Source organism: Fringilla coelebs (assembly GCF_963513975.1).
Source record: "Fringilla coelebs genome assembly, chromosome: 5".
NCBI lineage: Eukaryota > Metazoa > Chordata > Aves > Passeriformes > Fringillidae > Fringilla > Fringilla coelebs.
This window is the reverse complement of record NC_140033.1, coordinates 66,275,480-66,288,684: the sequence shown is the minus strand read 5'-3', so window position 1 is coordinate 66,288,684 and position 13,205 is coordinate 66,275,480. Positions and strand designations below refer to the sequence as shown.

At 38.2% G+C, this 13,205-nt stretch overlaps 1 protein-coding gene across 1 annotated transcript in view; it reads right to left on the bottom strand.

Annotated features, from left to right (window-relative positions):
- The window catches only part of SMC1B (structural maintenance of chromosomes 1B), a gene marked incomplete at both ends in the record, with an annotated part of 28,323 nt that overhangs the window by 4,763 nt on the left and 10,355 nt on the right, over positions 1-13,205 (bottom strand). Inside the window, 11 exons of the mRNA XM_084205473.1 lie at positions 248-402; positions 1,141-1,297; positions 2,181-2,279; positions 3,669-3,822; positions 4,913-5,058; positions 5,829-5,970; positions 6,736-6,842; positions 9,724-9,840; positions 10,326-10,463; positions 11,049-11,195; positions 12,182-12,361. Coding sequence (XP_084061599.1) covers positions 248-402; positions 1,141-1,297; positions 2,181-2,279; positions 3,669-3,822; positions 4,913-5,058; positions 5,829-5,970; positions 6,736-6,842; positions 9,724-9,840; positions 10,326-10,463; positions 11,049-11,195; positions 12,182-12,361 — 1,542 coding nt within the window. The remainder of the gene's footprint in view (positions 1-247; positions 403-1,140; positions 1,298-2,180; positions 2,280-3,668; positions 3,823-4,912; positions 5,059-5,828; positions 5,971-6,735; positions 6,843-9,723; positions 9,841-10,325; positions 10,464-11,048; positions 11,196-12,181; positions 12,362-13,205) is intronic.

Genomic DNA, 13,205 nt, shown 5'->3' with positions numbered 1-13,205 from the left:
GCAAAGAGTTAAACTAAGCCAAGCTGAATAGTCCCCAGTTTTGCTCACAGATTACCTCTCTCTAATGTCAAGCATACTTAGGCCTAGTGCCTATTCCTTCCCTGACCCTAAACTTCCGTAGTTTTTATTTCTGTGATTTTCTTCTTAAGGTCTGAGACTGTCTTTGGAGACCAGAAGTGCTACTTTATTCTAGATAACAAAAGCATCCAGAGTGGCCTTTAAGGCACAGCCCCTGTGCACAACTCACCTGAGCACTACTGTTCCTGCAAAGCTTCTTGTAGATCCTGTCAATGGCTATGGAGGCATGCTCAAAGCACCTGCTGAACAGCTCATATCTTCTTTTTTTCACCTCTTCAAATTCCTGTTTGCATATTCTAGCCTCCTTTCTGCTGTTCTCAAAAGCTATGGGAAAAAAATCACAGGAATTACTCCTTAAGAAGTCTTTGAGCAAATACACAGAACAAATGTATACTGGGTACCATGAACAGCATAAAAGAAAATACTTATTGCAGAAAAAGGAACATACTGGTACAGTGTGAGTTTCCTTCCAAATTTCAAATGGAAGGCCCACAAACCAGCAAAGTTCTGATGTATTCAATTTGCTCTGTGCCACATTTTTCTGGAGCAAGGAACAATATTCTTCTCCTAATTCCTTCTGGGAAACAGGCAGCCCTAAGCAGCACCATCACTGACCTGGTACAGCTCCAGAACCCCTTAAGTTTTTTACATTGTTAATATCTTCAAAACTCCCTGGAGATACTAATAATTTTGCAGAAATGCTCATGGATGACTTTTGGACAACATACAGAGTTCCTTCAGTTATGTAAGAAAAATTTAAGCAATTGTAACATTAAAGTCAGCACTTCTCAGAAAGCAAGTAAAAAACACTTTATGATGTCATATGGGGAGCAAATATCTTCCCAATCATTCAAACTTTATTTCAACAAACTACTCCACACTCAAGTGTATATTAACAAATTGTTTACATATAATTAAAAAGATAACTGAGGACAAACACTTGAGCACATAAAAATACTTTAATATCTGAAATGGGCAAAGCCAGCAGGACCAAGCCCAAGAAGAGGAATTTCAGTTAGGGTGGAATCACTAAAGTGCCTGACATGAAAGACTCAGTGTTACCATCTATCGATTCTTGGAACTTGTCCCGAGCTATCAGTAACTTCTCTCCTGCTCTCAGGTTTGGAGCAGCTGTCTTCATTAATGTCACCTCTTTAGATTTGATTTCTTGCTGCATTTGCTTCACTTGATCCTCTATATCTTTATCAGATTCTAGTTCCTAAAGGGGAAAAAAACAACAGAGCAATCTAATTTGCTTTCAGGCCAAGACATTTCAATACATACAGCAAGCACGCATGGTTTCTGAAACAATTACCCCACTCATTCATAGCTTTAACTTGAAACACAACTGAAAATGCCACCCAAGTCTTATTTCTTGCAATGAGTCTACTAGGCCCTCACTCTTCTTCCCCAAGACCTTTAAACACAGGAAGCCAATTATTTTCTCTCAATTCTCTTTTTAAAATACAACACAGGAGCAGGATTAGTGCTTCACTCCTTGATTTTTAAAGAAGAGGTTCTCAGGGAATTCTTTGAGATAAGTTCTACTGATGACAGATTCATCCTTTGTTCTGTGCTTAGCCTCTGACATTTAACTATTTTCCTCAAGATTAAAAAGGAAAAAAAAAATTACAAAACCTGTTGAGAAAATCTGACCTAATGGGCTGTTAGACAGGGAAGGATGGGGTGCCTTGGTCTCTGCAAATACCACAAACAGAAGGTAAACAACCCCCCACAGCCACCCTTGGTTCTGGAATTTTGAGCCTTAACATACAAAGTTGGAACTTTGAGGCAGAAGGTAAAGGAGGAAGGAAAAACCCAAAATCAAGGTTATATTAAGTCTCTCAGTTCCATTTCTGTGGCTCAGGTAAGCTGTAAGGTAAAGCCAGTTACATGGGAAACTGACCTATCTAGAAATCCCACACATCAATGCTACATCATGAGTACAAAACCAGAGCACACATACACATAAGCTTAGCAGTGGTTTTACCAAGTGTCGCTTAAAGACTAGGGTAAAGAACAAAATAAACAACAAATAAAATACCCTTCACAAAAATAAAAATCAGACACTCCATCTCTAATAATTTCAGACAAAAGATTACCTTTAGGTCGACTTCTAGGGTGCTGTAGTCTATCTGAATTCCCTCTTCCCTTTCATAGATCCCTGAGAGAGCCTGGGTTCCTTCTATTTCAGCTCCTGGCTGTAGGATGAAGGACATTTCAGTTCAGAAATACAACAGTTAACTTTGAAACTGTAAAACAAATTCATTAAAAGATTTTAAAATTACGAGACAGTGGTAACATGGTACGAGGTATACATAATCCATGGCTCTTCCCCTGGCCCAAATAGAATGAAGATTAAAGATCTCATGAGCCTAATTAACACACACACCTGGTAAATGAAGATGAAAATATCTGCTAAACTCAGCTTGTAGCTATGTTAAAAGCAACAGCAACCTGTTTATTACATATTGACAACACTGTACATACTGTAAATCTCCTGACTGGAAAGATGCACACTCACTGATACCTCAATCCCTTCTAAGGGAAGGCTGAAGTGTGTAAGCTGAGGCATTCCTTCCACTCAAACTCAAAAGAATGGAGGAGCTTCAGTTCTGCATAGTGCAAGCAGAGAATCTTGTACTGCCTGTCACCTGAATTTCAAGCAGTCATGCTCCCTCAAATGAAGCATGTCCTAGCTCTCATTATTAGATCCCTTCCCCTCCAAGATTTTTTCTCACAACGAAATCTTGCTGGTCTTCTCTGTGAGGGTGAGTCCACACTGTCATTCCTTCTGCTCCCCTCCTTGGTTTCCTCTCTTCCTTATTCAGAAACAGTGAGAGCTGAGTTCCTACATCCTTGGATCACTGGCAGTTCTTGTTCTTTCCCTTCACAGACTGCCCACCCCACCTCACTGCCTGCATTTTGTCCACTGCCCAGTTCACACCTATCCTCCACCTCCAGCAAAAATACTTTTCTAAGGAATGGGTTCAACAAGACTCCTTCCAAATTCACACACTTGTTTTAAGTTCTTCAAAACTCACAGCTCATTTCTTCTGTAACAGTGCAGAAAGTTTATTTCTCCTCACAATAGGTATGTTGGAAAAAGAGGGAAGATGGAGACAATAAGGAGCAGTCATTGGATAGAAGGAATGCTTCTATTTTAGCCTATCCCTGATTTCTCTGAGCATCTACTGAACAAAAGGATGATTTTATATACAGCATTTATATTGTGCATGACAGACCAAATATGATCTGGCACATGCCATATTTATTTACATTTCTGAACTGACACCTGTGTATCCTCTTATCTTCATACTAATTTTCTTGTACAACAAGTAAAGACAAGATTTTATATATTTCACAAGAATATGTTTCAAGCACAAACAAAAATACTTGCAAACAGTATTTCTGTCTACAAAAATAAAAATAAATCCTTCTTTTGAATGAAAGAGACCTGATCACATGAATGGAATGTATTGGTTTGAACATTACTATGCAAGAGAAACAGTCCTGTAAGCAAAGAAAAAAATAAATTCATCAGTAAGTGCTCCTCCATGATATCTATCTTCTGTAAACACTTGAAGTACCTCTACTTCACTGATGTCGTCCAGTGATCCAGACAGTAACCTGATTTTCAAGTCCTGCACCTTGCATTCAAGCAGCAGATTATGTCTCCTTAATCTCACCTCTTCCAGTGAGGTTTCTAGAACTGTAGCTTCCCTCTGCAACTTCGTGGCTTCTCTACATGCACAAAAGGCACAAAAGAACTCAAGAGTGGAAACATCACTGCTAATAACATCCACAAAAACCAGCACAGAAAACAGATTCCAAGCACCAAGAGGGCTGTTTCCTCTTCAGTAACCCCCATCAAACATAAAGGAAAATGGTACTTCTGCCATCCCCTCCATTCTCCTGAATTACTCCAGAGGGAGCCTCAGTCTCAGTACATTGCCAAGTTCACTTAAAAGCACATTCAAATACCCATCTTTCCTAATTACAGACTACTTCTGTTCTGTTCAGCTCTAGTGAACACGTGTGGTCCTTTCACATGTAACCAAGTATCTTCTACCATTACTCTCCCTGCAACAGCTTGATTCTTTACAACCAATTCCTCTGGTAGCATCAAGTTACCATCAGCAGAAACACTGTTAAAATTATGCACAATAAATTACTAGGCATACAGTCATGAGTTAATAGAAAATTCCACAAGTTTACATAACCATACTGTGCCAGTGTGATGGGGTTTTTAAACACAGCAGTAAGTTCTGATTAAGGGAAATCAGCAGTATGCAAGCACAATAGAACTGAAGCATAAACTGTCCACAAAGGAGTTGATTTAATATAACAATAGGAGAAAAAATGACCTAAAGTTAGTATTAGTTTAGGTATCCAACATATGAAAAGTCAGGAAAAATAACAATGAAACTGGAAAATAAAAACGTTCCCGTTATTAATCAGACCCATTGTACAACTCAAACTGAACTGTGGAACTACGAGGGAACTTCACATGCTGCCAATCAAGCTCTAAGCTACTTCATATTCACCACAAGGGATGAGAGATCTGTGCTCAGAGACCACAGTGAGACCTAAGACTAGGCAGATAATAAAATTATTCTGTATGGTTTATGGGATGGCCCTCTTGAAATACTCTCCTGCACACACTGAATTAGAAACATGGTTAAACTAAGGCACACTGGAGATGCAAATCACTATGTCTCTAATAAATCTTTCACAAAAAAACAAAACAAGATAAATCCAAACATGTGATCAGTAAATCCATTCTAAATATCATCCCTTTAATCATCTTCCCAGGAGTAGAAGTAGGAGTTACCTATTAAGACTTAACATCGTCTTTCTGAACTCTTCAACTTCATTTTGGCTTTTTGCAAGCTCAGCTTTATGAGCACTTATTCTATCCTTAAGGTGTTGCTGCTCCTCCAAAAGCTCATTCACCTTTTTTAGAAGCTTCTCCTCATCCTGCATGGAAATATTTAGATTTTTAACCTCCCAACCAAGAATCTAGATCTGGAACCTCTACTATACAGAAAGAAGGAGTTAAACCTGTTACATTCAAATGTGTTAGAGAGAAGATCTGAAAGGCACTGGGGGGGGGGTCCCCCACTTGGTGGCAGTTTTATACATTTCACATTTTGTTTTTTATTCAAAGCACATCTCTTCTCCTTCCCTTTTCTGTGAAAAAGCACAAGCTTGTTTCTTTAACAAGCAGCATCAGCACAGTACAGAATAAAGAACACTGTGAAGGAGGAACCCATACATATTACTTCAACTAAAAATCTAAATTGGTTTCACAGCATTATTTCCAAGGTATTAGTGGCTGTAAAGTAGTTTAAAGATGTAAAGCACCAGAGTTGCTTGCTCTTACTTAAAATCTCTGCTGAATCTGAGTCACATGCTGGCTGGTTTTATCTATATTTGCATGTTGCCCTTTTGTATCAACAGAACACATTAACTGAACAAAATATAAAATAATACTGTACAGACAGTAATCCAAAACTTAATTTTTAGTAAGCTTATTTTCAATAATAAATACACATTCAAATATGGCAGTTTAGTCCAAAGTTAATATGCAATATGCATCTGCATTTTTCTAAGCAATTACAAAGTCAACCCTGAAATAACCCTGTTGAAAAATTAATCCACAGCATCAAATACATTTATTCAAAATTGAAACTGAGAGGAAAAAATGTATTGAATTACAGAGACAGAGAAATTATTTTTATTATTACCTTCTGCAGCTTGATAATCTCAGCTTCATCTTTATGAATTGTCTCCCTCAACTTGCTGACTGAGTTTGTTAATTTTTGCAGATGATCACGATTATACTCCAGCTGAATGTTCAGTCGTGTCCTCTGATTTTCAAACTCCAGTCTAGTCAAGGTACAGGATTTAAAACAATTTCTTACAAAGCAGGCTATTACCTGTTATTGGACTCTATTTAGATACCATTACTGTATCTTCTATGTGAACACAAAAATATGAATTACATTGATTCTACTACACCACATCCTGTGAATATATGGGAAATCACAAAGATATTGTGATACTGGTTAAACAAATACAATATAGCACACAGCCACATCAATATGGAAAGTGACACCTGAACTTCAACCACCAGTTCATTTTAACATTCTCCTTCTAAGATACAAATCTGTGGTGCAGTGACACGTGTCTGTGAGAGAAACACTAGCTGAGGTTACCTGTGAAAAACTTAAGAAACTGTCTTCCTTACAAGAGTATGGTCCTATGCCAAACACCTGCATCTTACACTCAGTTTTCCTTAACATTTTTTCACACACGAGTGACCCTTCATGCTATTCTTAATCTGGGATAGTGCCATTTTTCAATGTGGCTATTAGAAAACTAATTTTTTTACACTAGTGCTACCAAAACAGTAAATGTTACCTTTCAAGTTTGTTGCAAGCTGTCACTGACTCTGTCTAACAAACCCAAAACCATAGCAGTGAAATAACTGATCCTTGTCTAACTAACCTACAGCAGTGGCCTAACAGTGACAAGGAGAACCTTCAACATTCTCCTATGACTTTGTGTTGTTTCCTGTGAGGGAGTTTCTCCAGTACCAGTGTGCCCAATCTAATACCAGCCACTGGTTTACATTTTAGTGACAGATACCACCTTCTCTTATCAATCTCCTCTTGTTGTCTCACATGTTCTTGTTCATACACACGAATATTTTCTATACCAATTTCTTCACAGAAGTCCCGGAAAACAACATCTTCAACCTTTGAAAACACAGAAATGGGACAAAAAATGATTACAATATTTTGCAACTCACAGATGTGAAATATTCAATCACTCCATGCTACAGACTAGATTTTTAAGGTATTTCAAGAAAACAGCTAACAACTACTGAGAAGTAATTTGTACTTGAAATTTTCAAATAACACTTTCAGTCCAAATGCTAGACATAAGGCATTTGTGATCTACCAAGTGTAACTCCAATCTAAGCTCTTCTTGACAGCACCTGGTCATTCTGAAGACAGAAGTCATCACAGTGTAACCAGCTTCCCTGGTTTTGCCTGTTGTTCCCACAGAGCTGAAGAAGAGAAAGCTAGACAGTACACTAATCAGATACACTAGATTTCTTGGAGTTGTAGTTCAGCTCTTTATTTGAATTCTTTCAAGAGATCCATAAATATTAATTACTATGCTCTGTTTATAGAAAAGTCATAGCAAAAACTCTGCCATGGAACAGCTCATTTCCTAATTATACAGCATATACTAACAAAAGCATCAGTCAAAAACAATTGTAAATTTTTTTTTTACAATTTAAGCAGGCAAATACTAGGTACGGTGCATATGGCTGGACTGAAGGAAGAAATAGCAACGGTCCATTCCTATAAATTTATATTTAAAAGGAAACCCAATGAACTGACCAAAATTTTAAGAGAACTCAACAGGTCAAAGCCTGGTATTATTTATACTGTTTCAGTATTCAGGATTTTTTAGCCTGGTATCAAATACTACATCAAACCAAGTTATACTATCCAAGTTACATGACTCTTTGGAAAGTGATGATTGGTTCCAAAAGAAAGCCTCTGTGTTTTCATTTTTTTCAGAACAAGCAAAAGAAGTTCCTGTATCTGGAATTCTTGTACAGTTAACCATCAATGACTTCTTCACTGTTTGCAGATGACAGACATCTGCACTCCCTCATGCCTGCACCCCAAGCAAGACAAAGAACAGGCAGCAATTTTGGCTTGTTCTTACACGTAGAATTCCAGTCATGGATTAATCCCAGACTGACTGATGAGAATGGGTCAGAAGCCAGGAACTAAATTACAGATGTATGATAGAGCCTGAGTTACTGCAGACAGTGGTGAGGAATGTCTCCTTCTCCAAGAATACACATTTACACCAGCATCTAAGTCCTGGGCTATGCATTTCCTAGATAAAACTGCAGTACCATTTTGTAGAATTTTCAGGCAACCCCAATGAGGGAAGAGATGAGAATCTTGACTCCATGTTTCAGAAGGCTGATTTATTATTTTATGATATATAATATATGTAAAGAAAATTATATACTAAGAGTATACTAAAAGAAAAGAGAAAGGAAGTATCAGAAGGCTTGCAAAGGAAAGAAAGGAATGATAATAAAATCTTGTGACTGACCAGAGAGTCCGAGACAGCTGGACTGTGATTGGCCATTATTAAAACAACCACAAGAGACCAATCAAAGATGCACCTGTTGCACTCCACAGCCACAGATAATTATTGCTTACATTTCATTTCTGAGGCCTCTCAGCTTCTCAGGAGAAAAGATCCCAGCAAAAGGATTTTTCATAAAATATGTCTGTGACACCATTTTTCCACAGCTTCTAACAGATTTGTTTGACAAGAAGAGGCACAAAGGCAGCTTCAAAACACAGGTAGAGATGAGGTGCCTATTTCCCCAAGAGGTCAATTACTGACTACTCTAGCAGAACCCAGCAGGAAAGCCCTCTTGGCGTCACATTAGGCTTTACTAACATTCCCTTCCCTGAATGCCTTTAGTCTTCATGACAACCCTGCTCTGCAATCTCTCCCTGTCTGTATCAACTGCTCTGGGGACCACTGGGAAATTGGTAAATTACAGGGAAACCGAGGGATGATACAGCCAAAGGGTCTACACAAAAAACCAGCTGAGAAACCTAAGTGGTGGATCACATATCATAGAGAACTTTTCCTGTTGCTGATAAGAAGCAGACAGGAGCAGATTCTAAAGACAAAAGCTGTTTAGTACCATAACAGATAACCCTTGGTCAGGTGGGGATAGAACAAGAGCTCCATAATCTCCATCACCTACACCTCAAAAGAGAGGGTGAGCAAAGAACACTCAAGTTATATCACAGGCAAGCTTCATCTTGCATGAACTGGAATTGAGTACAGGTATACAATGGTCTTAAAAAAACCAACAAAATACCAAAACAAGCCCCAAAAACACAACATACAAAAAACCCGAAAGAACCTTCTTCCCACCCAGCAAAGAAAAAACCAAACAACAAAACCAAACAACAACATCACAAAAAGAAAACCTCTACAGAAACAACCAACCCCCCCAAAAGAGTGAAATAGGAATTTGCTCACAATCATCACACACACCTCAGCCACTTTCCCAGGGTAATCAGAGCAGAGAGAAAAATCAAGAACAAATACTGGCTACTTCCGAAGAGAAAGGAACCCTCAGATGATGCTATTTTTCATCTACTTTCCAAGCAGACAGGCCATCCCCCAGACATGTCACCTGCAGAGTTCAGAATAAAGCCCTCTCATAGGGCTGGGGACTGTTTTCAGCTCTAGAAAGCTGTATATATTTAGCAAAGCCTCATCTGCTTGAGACATAGATGGATTTGGCTGGCTGGATTTGTGTTTAGCACTTGACAGTCACAGAACTTTGACTCTAAGGAAATTTGCAAAGCCATGACTCATATACACTAACATTCTCTGTTCACAGTTACCTTGGTGGAAAGGTAGAGGATGGGGAGAGATTACTGGAATAATGTAAAAGCCTGGTTGACAAAGCAGTTTACAAAGTTAAAAGTTGTCCAGTTCTAAACATCAGTAAAACTTAAGCTTCTGTAGCCTAATAGCACGAGCTCTCAAAGCTCTGACAGAAAGCATTACCTCATTAATTTTTTTCTGAAACTCTTCTATTTTTTCTTTTCTTTGCACTATTCCTTCATTCAGCATATCATGCTGAGCCTCAATATTTACCAGTTCACTTTCCAGTTTTGATTTTTCCTAGATAGAAAGGAAAAGGATGGTAATTTTTCTCAGTAGGATGATCAACCTTCTAGAAATTAAGGGACAGCTCTGTTCCAGGTTAACAGTTTTTTTCTGATTAAAAACATTAAATATTTTCTTCTCAAATGCCACTTAGCCACTATTACTGCCAATCTACATGTAACAATTACAGTTTTAAGAAGTGGAAAAGCAAACTGAGTACCACATAAAGTGCACTTTGACTTACAGACTTCTGAAGGTTACCAGATGATAAACCAAGCTTAACAGAAACACAAGTTTTAAACCACAACAGAAAAAGCCTCATGTAAAGTACTTTGCAATCTTTGTTTTTTCTATTTTATCAATTCCTCAGTTGTAACTGCTGTATGTAAAATTTAACTGAATTAAAAAACTATGTAAGGAAGTAGCAATACTTGATCAGTATTTGTAGTTAAAACAATACAATTATTAAACATGAAAATGATAAAGATTTAATACTATACCATGAAGAGATTGGCAAGATGTTTCTTTTTAATAAGGTCTAATTCACTCTGTGAATATTTAAGTCGTGTTTGAGTTCCTTGGCACTGAGCACGCAACTGCTTCAAGTCAGCCTCCTTCCGTCTGATTCTCATTAAGTCCTGGGAAAGTGTTATGGTGGGAGAAAAAGCTTTTTAAACAAAAGATGAAATGTTTGACACTTATTTGTTTTTCAGATGTTAAAGCTAGCCCCACTGACCTAGGCCTCATTCAAGGTAAGGCTGATAGCACAGGTGATATGCAATATTAATATTGTAATGGATTTCTTTCTCCCAAGAAAGTATCTGCTTGCAGACTAAATTAGAACTCCATCCCTCTTAAAAAAAAGCCAACTAAAGGTATGAAAAATCATTTTACACTGGCAGGTTTTGGTTCATACCAACATTCCCATGTTCACACAGCCATATTGTCATTTTCCTTACAAGTCTTCAGGTACTCTTAACGTTTTCCTGGCGGGAGCTTGGACCAACAGTGTTGTCCTGTATTTCTGCCTGTGAGCTGAGAACCACAGCTAAGAACTCAGATGCAGAGTTCATTATTAACTAGAAGAGGATGAACAGCTATTATGTCCTGTCTGCACCTTCTAGAAGCTTTGCAAATTATACTTTTAGAAAATCACCTTCCCAGAGCCAAATTAAGTTAGACACAGCATGACTTCTACAGTTAAGTGCTTTTAAGAGACATACCTTTAACTCAGTAATCAAGCTATCTCTTCTTTCTTTCATTTTATTAATTTCTTTCTCATCCCAACATCTAGCTTTAAATCTTAAATCACTTGATCCTCCAGAAATCACTCCAGATTTCAAAAATAAAGTTCCATCAAGAGACACTGTCTGGAAGAAAATAAGTTATATCCAAATAAATCTGAAAAAACCCCAGCCAAAGTATCACATGCACTAGTGACCAAGATATGGTAGTAAAACAAGTAACAACCACATTTGAGTTGGACTCAATTTTTTCTTTTCTCTTCCAAACCTGCTAACACGAGGCATTTGAAGCAAAGAGAAAGTCTGCTCCTCCTTAGGAGTAATGGTATTATTACAGCTGATCAGAACATAAAATGAAATTGTATCATTTCCTTGCATATAGCCCCTTGTGTATACAATTGTATTTAGAAGGTGTAGAACAGACACCTTTTAAACTTGGTAGAACAGACCAAGCAGCATGGTAACAGAATAAAGGCAAACAGCTTGTTTGTAAAATCAAAGTGTACATTTTTGTAAAGAACATGGGTGGTTTTCAGACTTCATTTCAAGTAAAAATGACTTCACACTCACCTTCAACTCAAAGCTCTCTTAATCGAAATTTTAGAAGGTTTATTAAGTGACTAAAATACCATCTGCAGCAATAGAGACAGGAATAAAAGAAATAACTGCAAGAAGTGACAGAGAAGCTTGCAGCCCTTAACATAATCCGTATCAACAAACAAGATATTCTGGCAGATATTTTAAAGAATTTGAAAGCATTTCTTCAAAGAAAATCTTGCAAGATAAAGTCTGTGCTTTTAAATCAGACAGTTTTAGAAGCAGGATTATCCATCCCTCCTACTCCTCATAACAAGGACTATACCAAGACCTGTATTTGGACACACACTATCCTTTCATTTGTCTCCTCCTTTTCCCAGAAAACCACTTCAACTTATTACCACAGGAAAAGAAGCCAAGTGAGGTATCTAGGGATTTGTTTCCGTGGGATTAGACAGCAGAGTACCAACTCTGTGCTTATCTGCAATACTCCAGCATGTTTACAGAAGAATTATTTAATGGCATCAAACACATAACTGCAATGAAAATGTATGCAAAAAAGTTTGGCTTCTCACTTTCAACCTCACTGGTCCATCAAATGCAATGTGTTTTGCTTCCTTAATTGTTTCACAGATCAAGGCATTCCCACTCACAAACTGAATCACTCTTTTCAGTGGAGCAAATTGCGTTTGTACAACATCCACCATCATTTTAGCTTCTTTTATCTCCCTTAGCTTCTCGTTAATTGGTTTAACCTGTAAAGCAAACAAGCAGTGTTTAGAATCCATACTGTTAAAGCAAAGCACATCCAAATCTGAGTAGTCTGGAGACATAATGTACATATCAATTCAACATGGAGCTCAATCACTGCAAGGCTAAAAACAGATCTGAGGTTTATCTTCTCTGTACACCACTCTCCTTCAATCTGCATAACCTATTGCATTACCATTTATGATGGCATTATGATACAATTGTATAACCTGTGCATCAAATCAAAGAACACCAAGCATGGAGAATAAACAAAAGTTCAAGATGTGTGTGAGGTTGCAGGGCTACCACCTTGCCCAGAGAAGCTGTGGCTGCCCCATCCCTGCAAGTGTTCAAGGCCAGGAGGAATGAGCAGCCTGGTCTAATGGAAGGTGTCCTTGCTCATGGCAAGGGTGGATGAGCTTTAAGATCCATTCTAAACCAAACCCGTCTGTGATTCTATGATTTTTGGGGTCAAGGAGACATGGTTGGATAGTTCCTATAGCTGGAGCAGTGCTATGAGGGATACAGGCTTTTTGGGAAGGACAGGTTGGGTGGGGATGAGGACATGATACAGCATATAGAATAGACTTCAGAGACTTTCACTTCAGTCTTTACTTGCAAGACTAGCCCCTGGGAATCCAGGCAGGAGCCCAAGAGGGAATCTAGAACAAGGAAGACATTCTTGTGAGAAGATCAGGTCAGGCAAACTTTAGTAAACTGTATGCATGTAACCGTGTGGGCCCTGGTGTGATGCAACCAGCAGAGCTGAAGGATGCCATTACAAGGCCACTTTCAATGTACCTTTGAATGATCATGGCAACTGAAAGAGGTGCCTAAGGATTAGGGGAA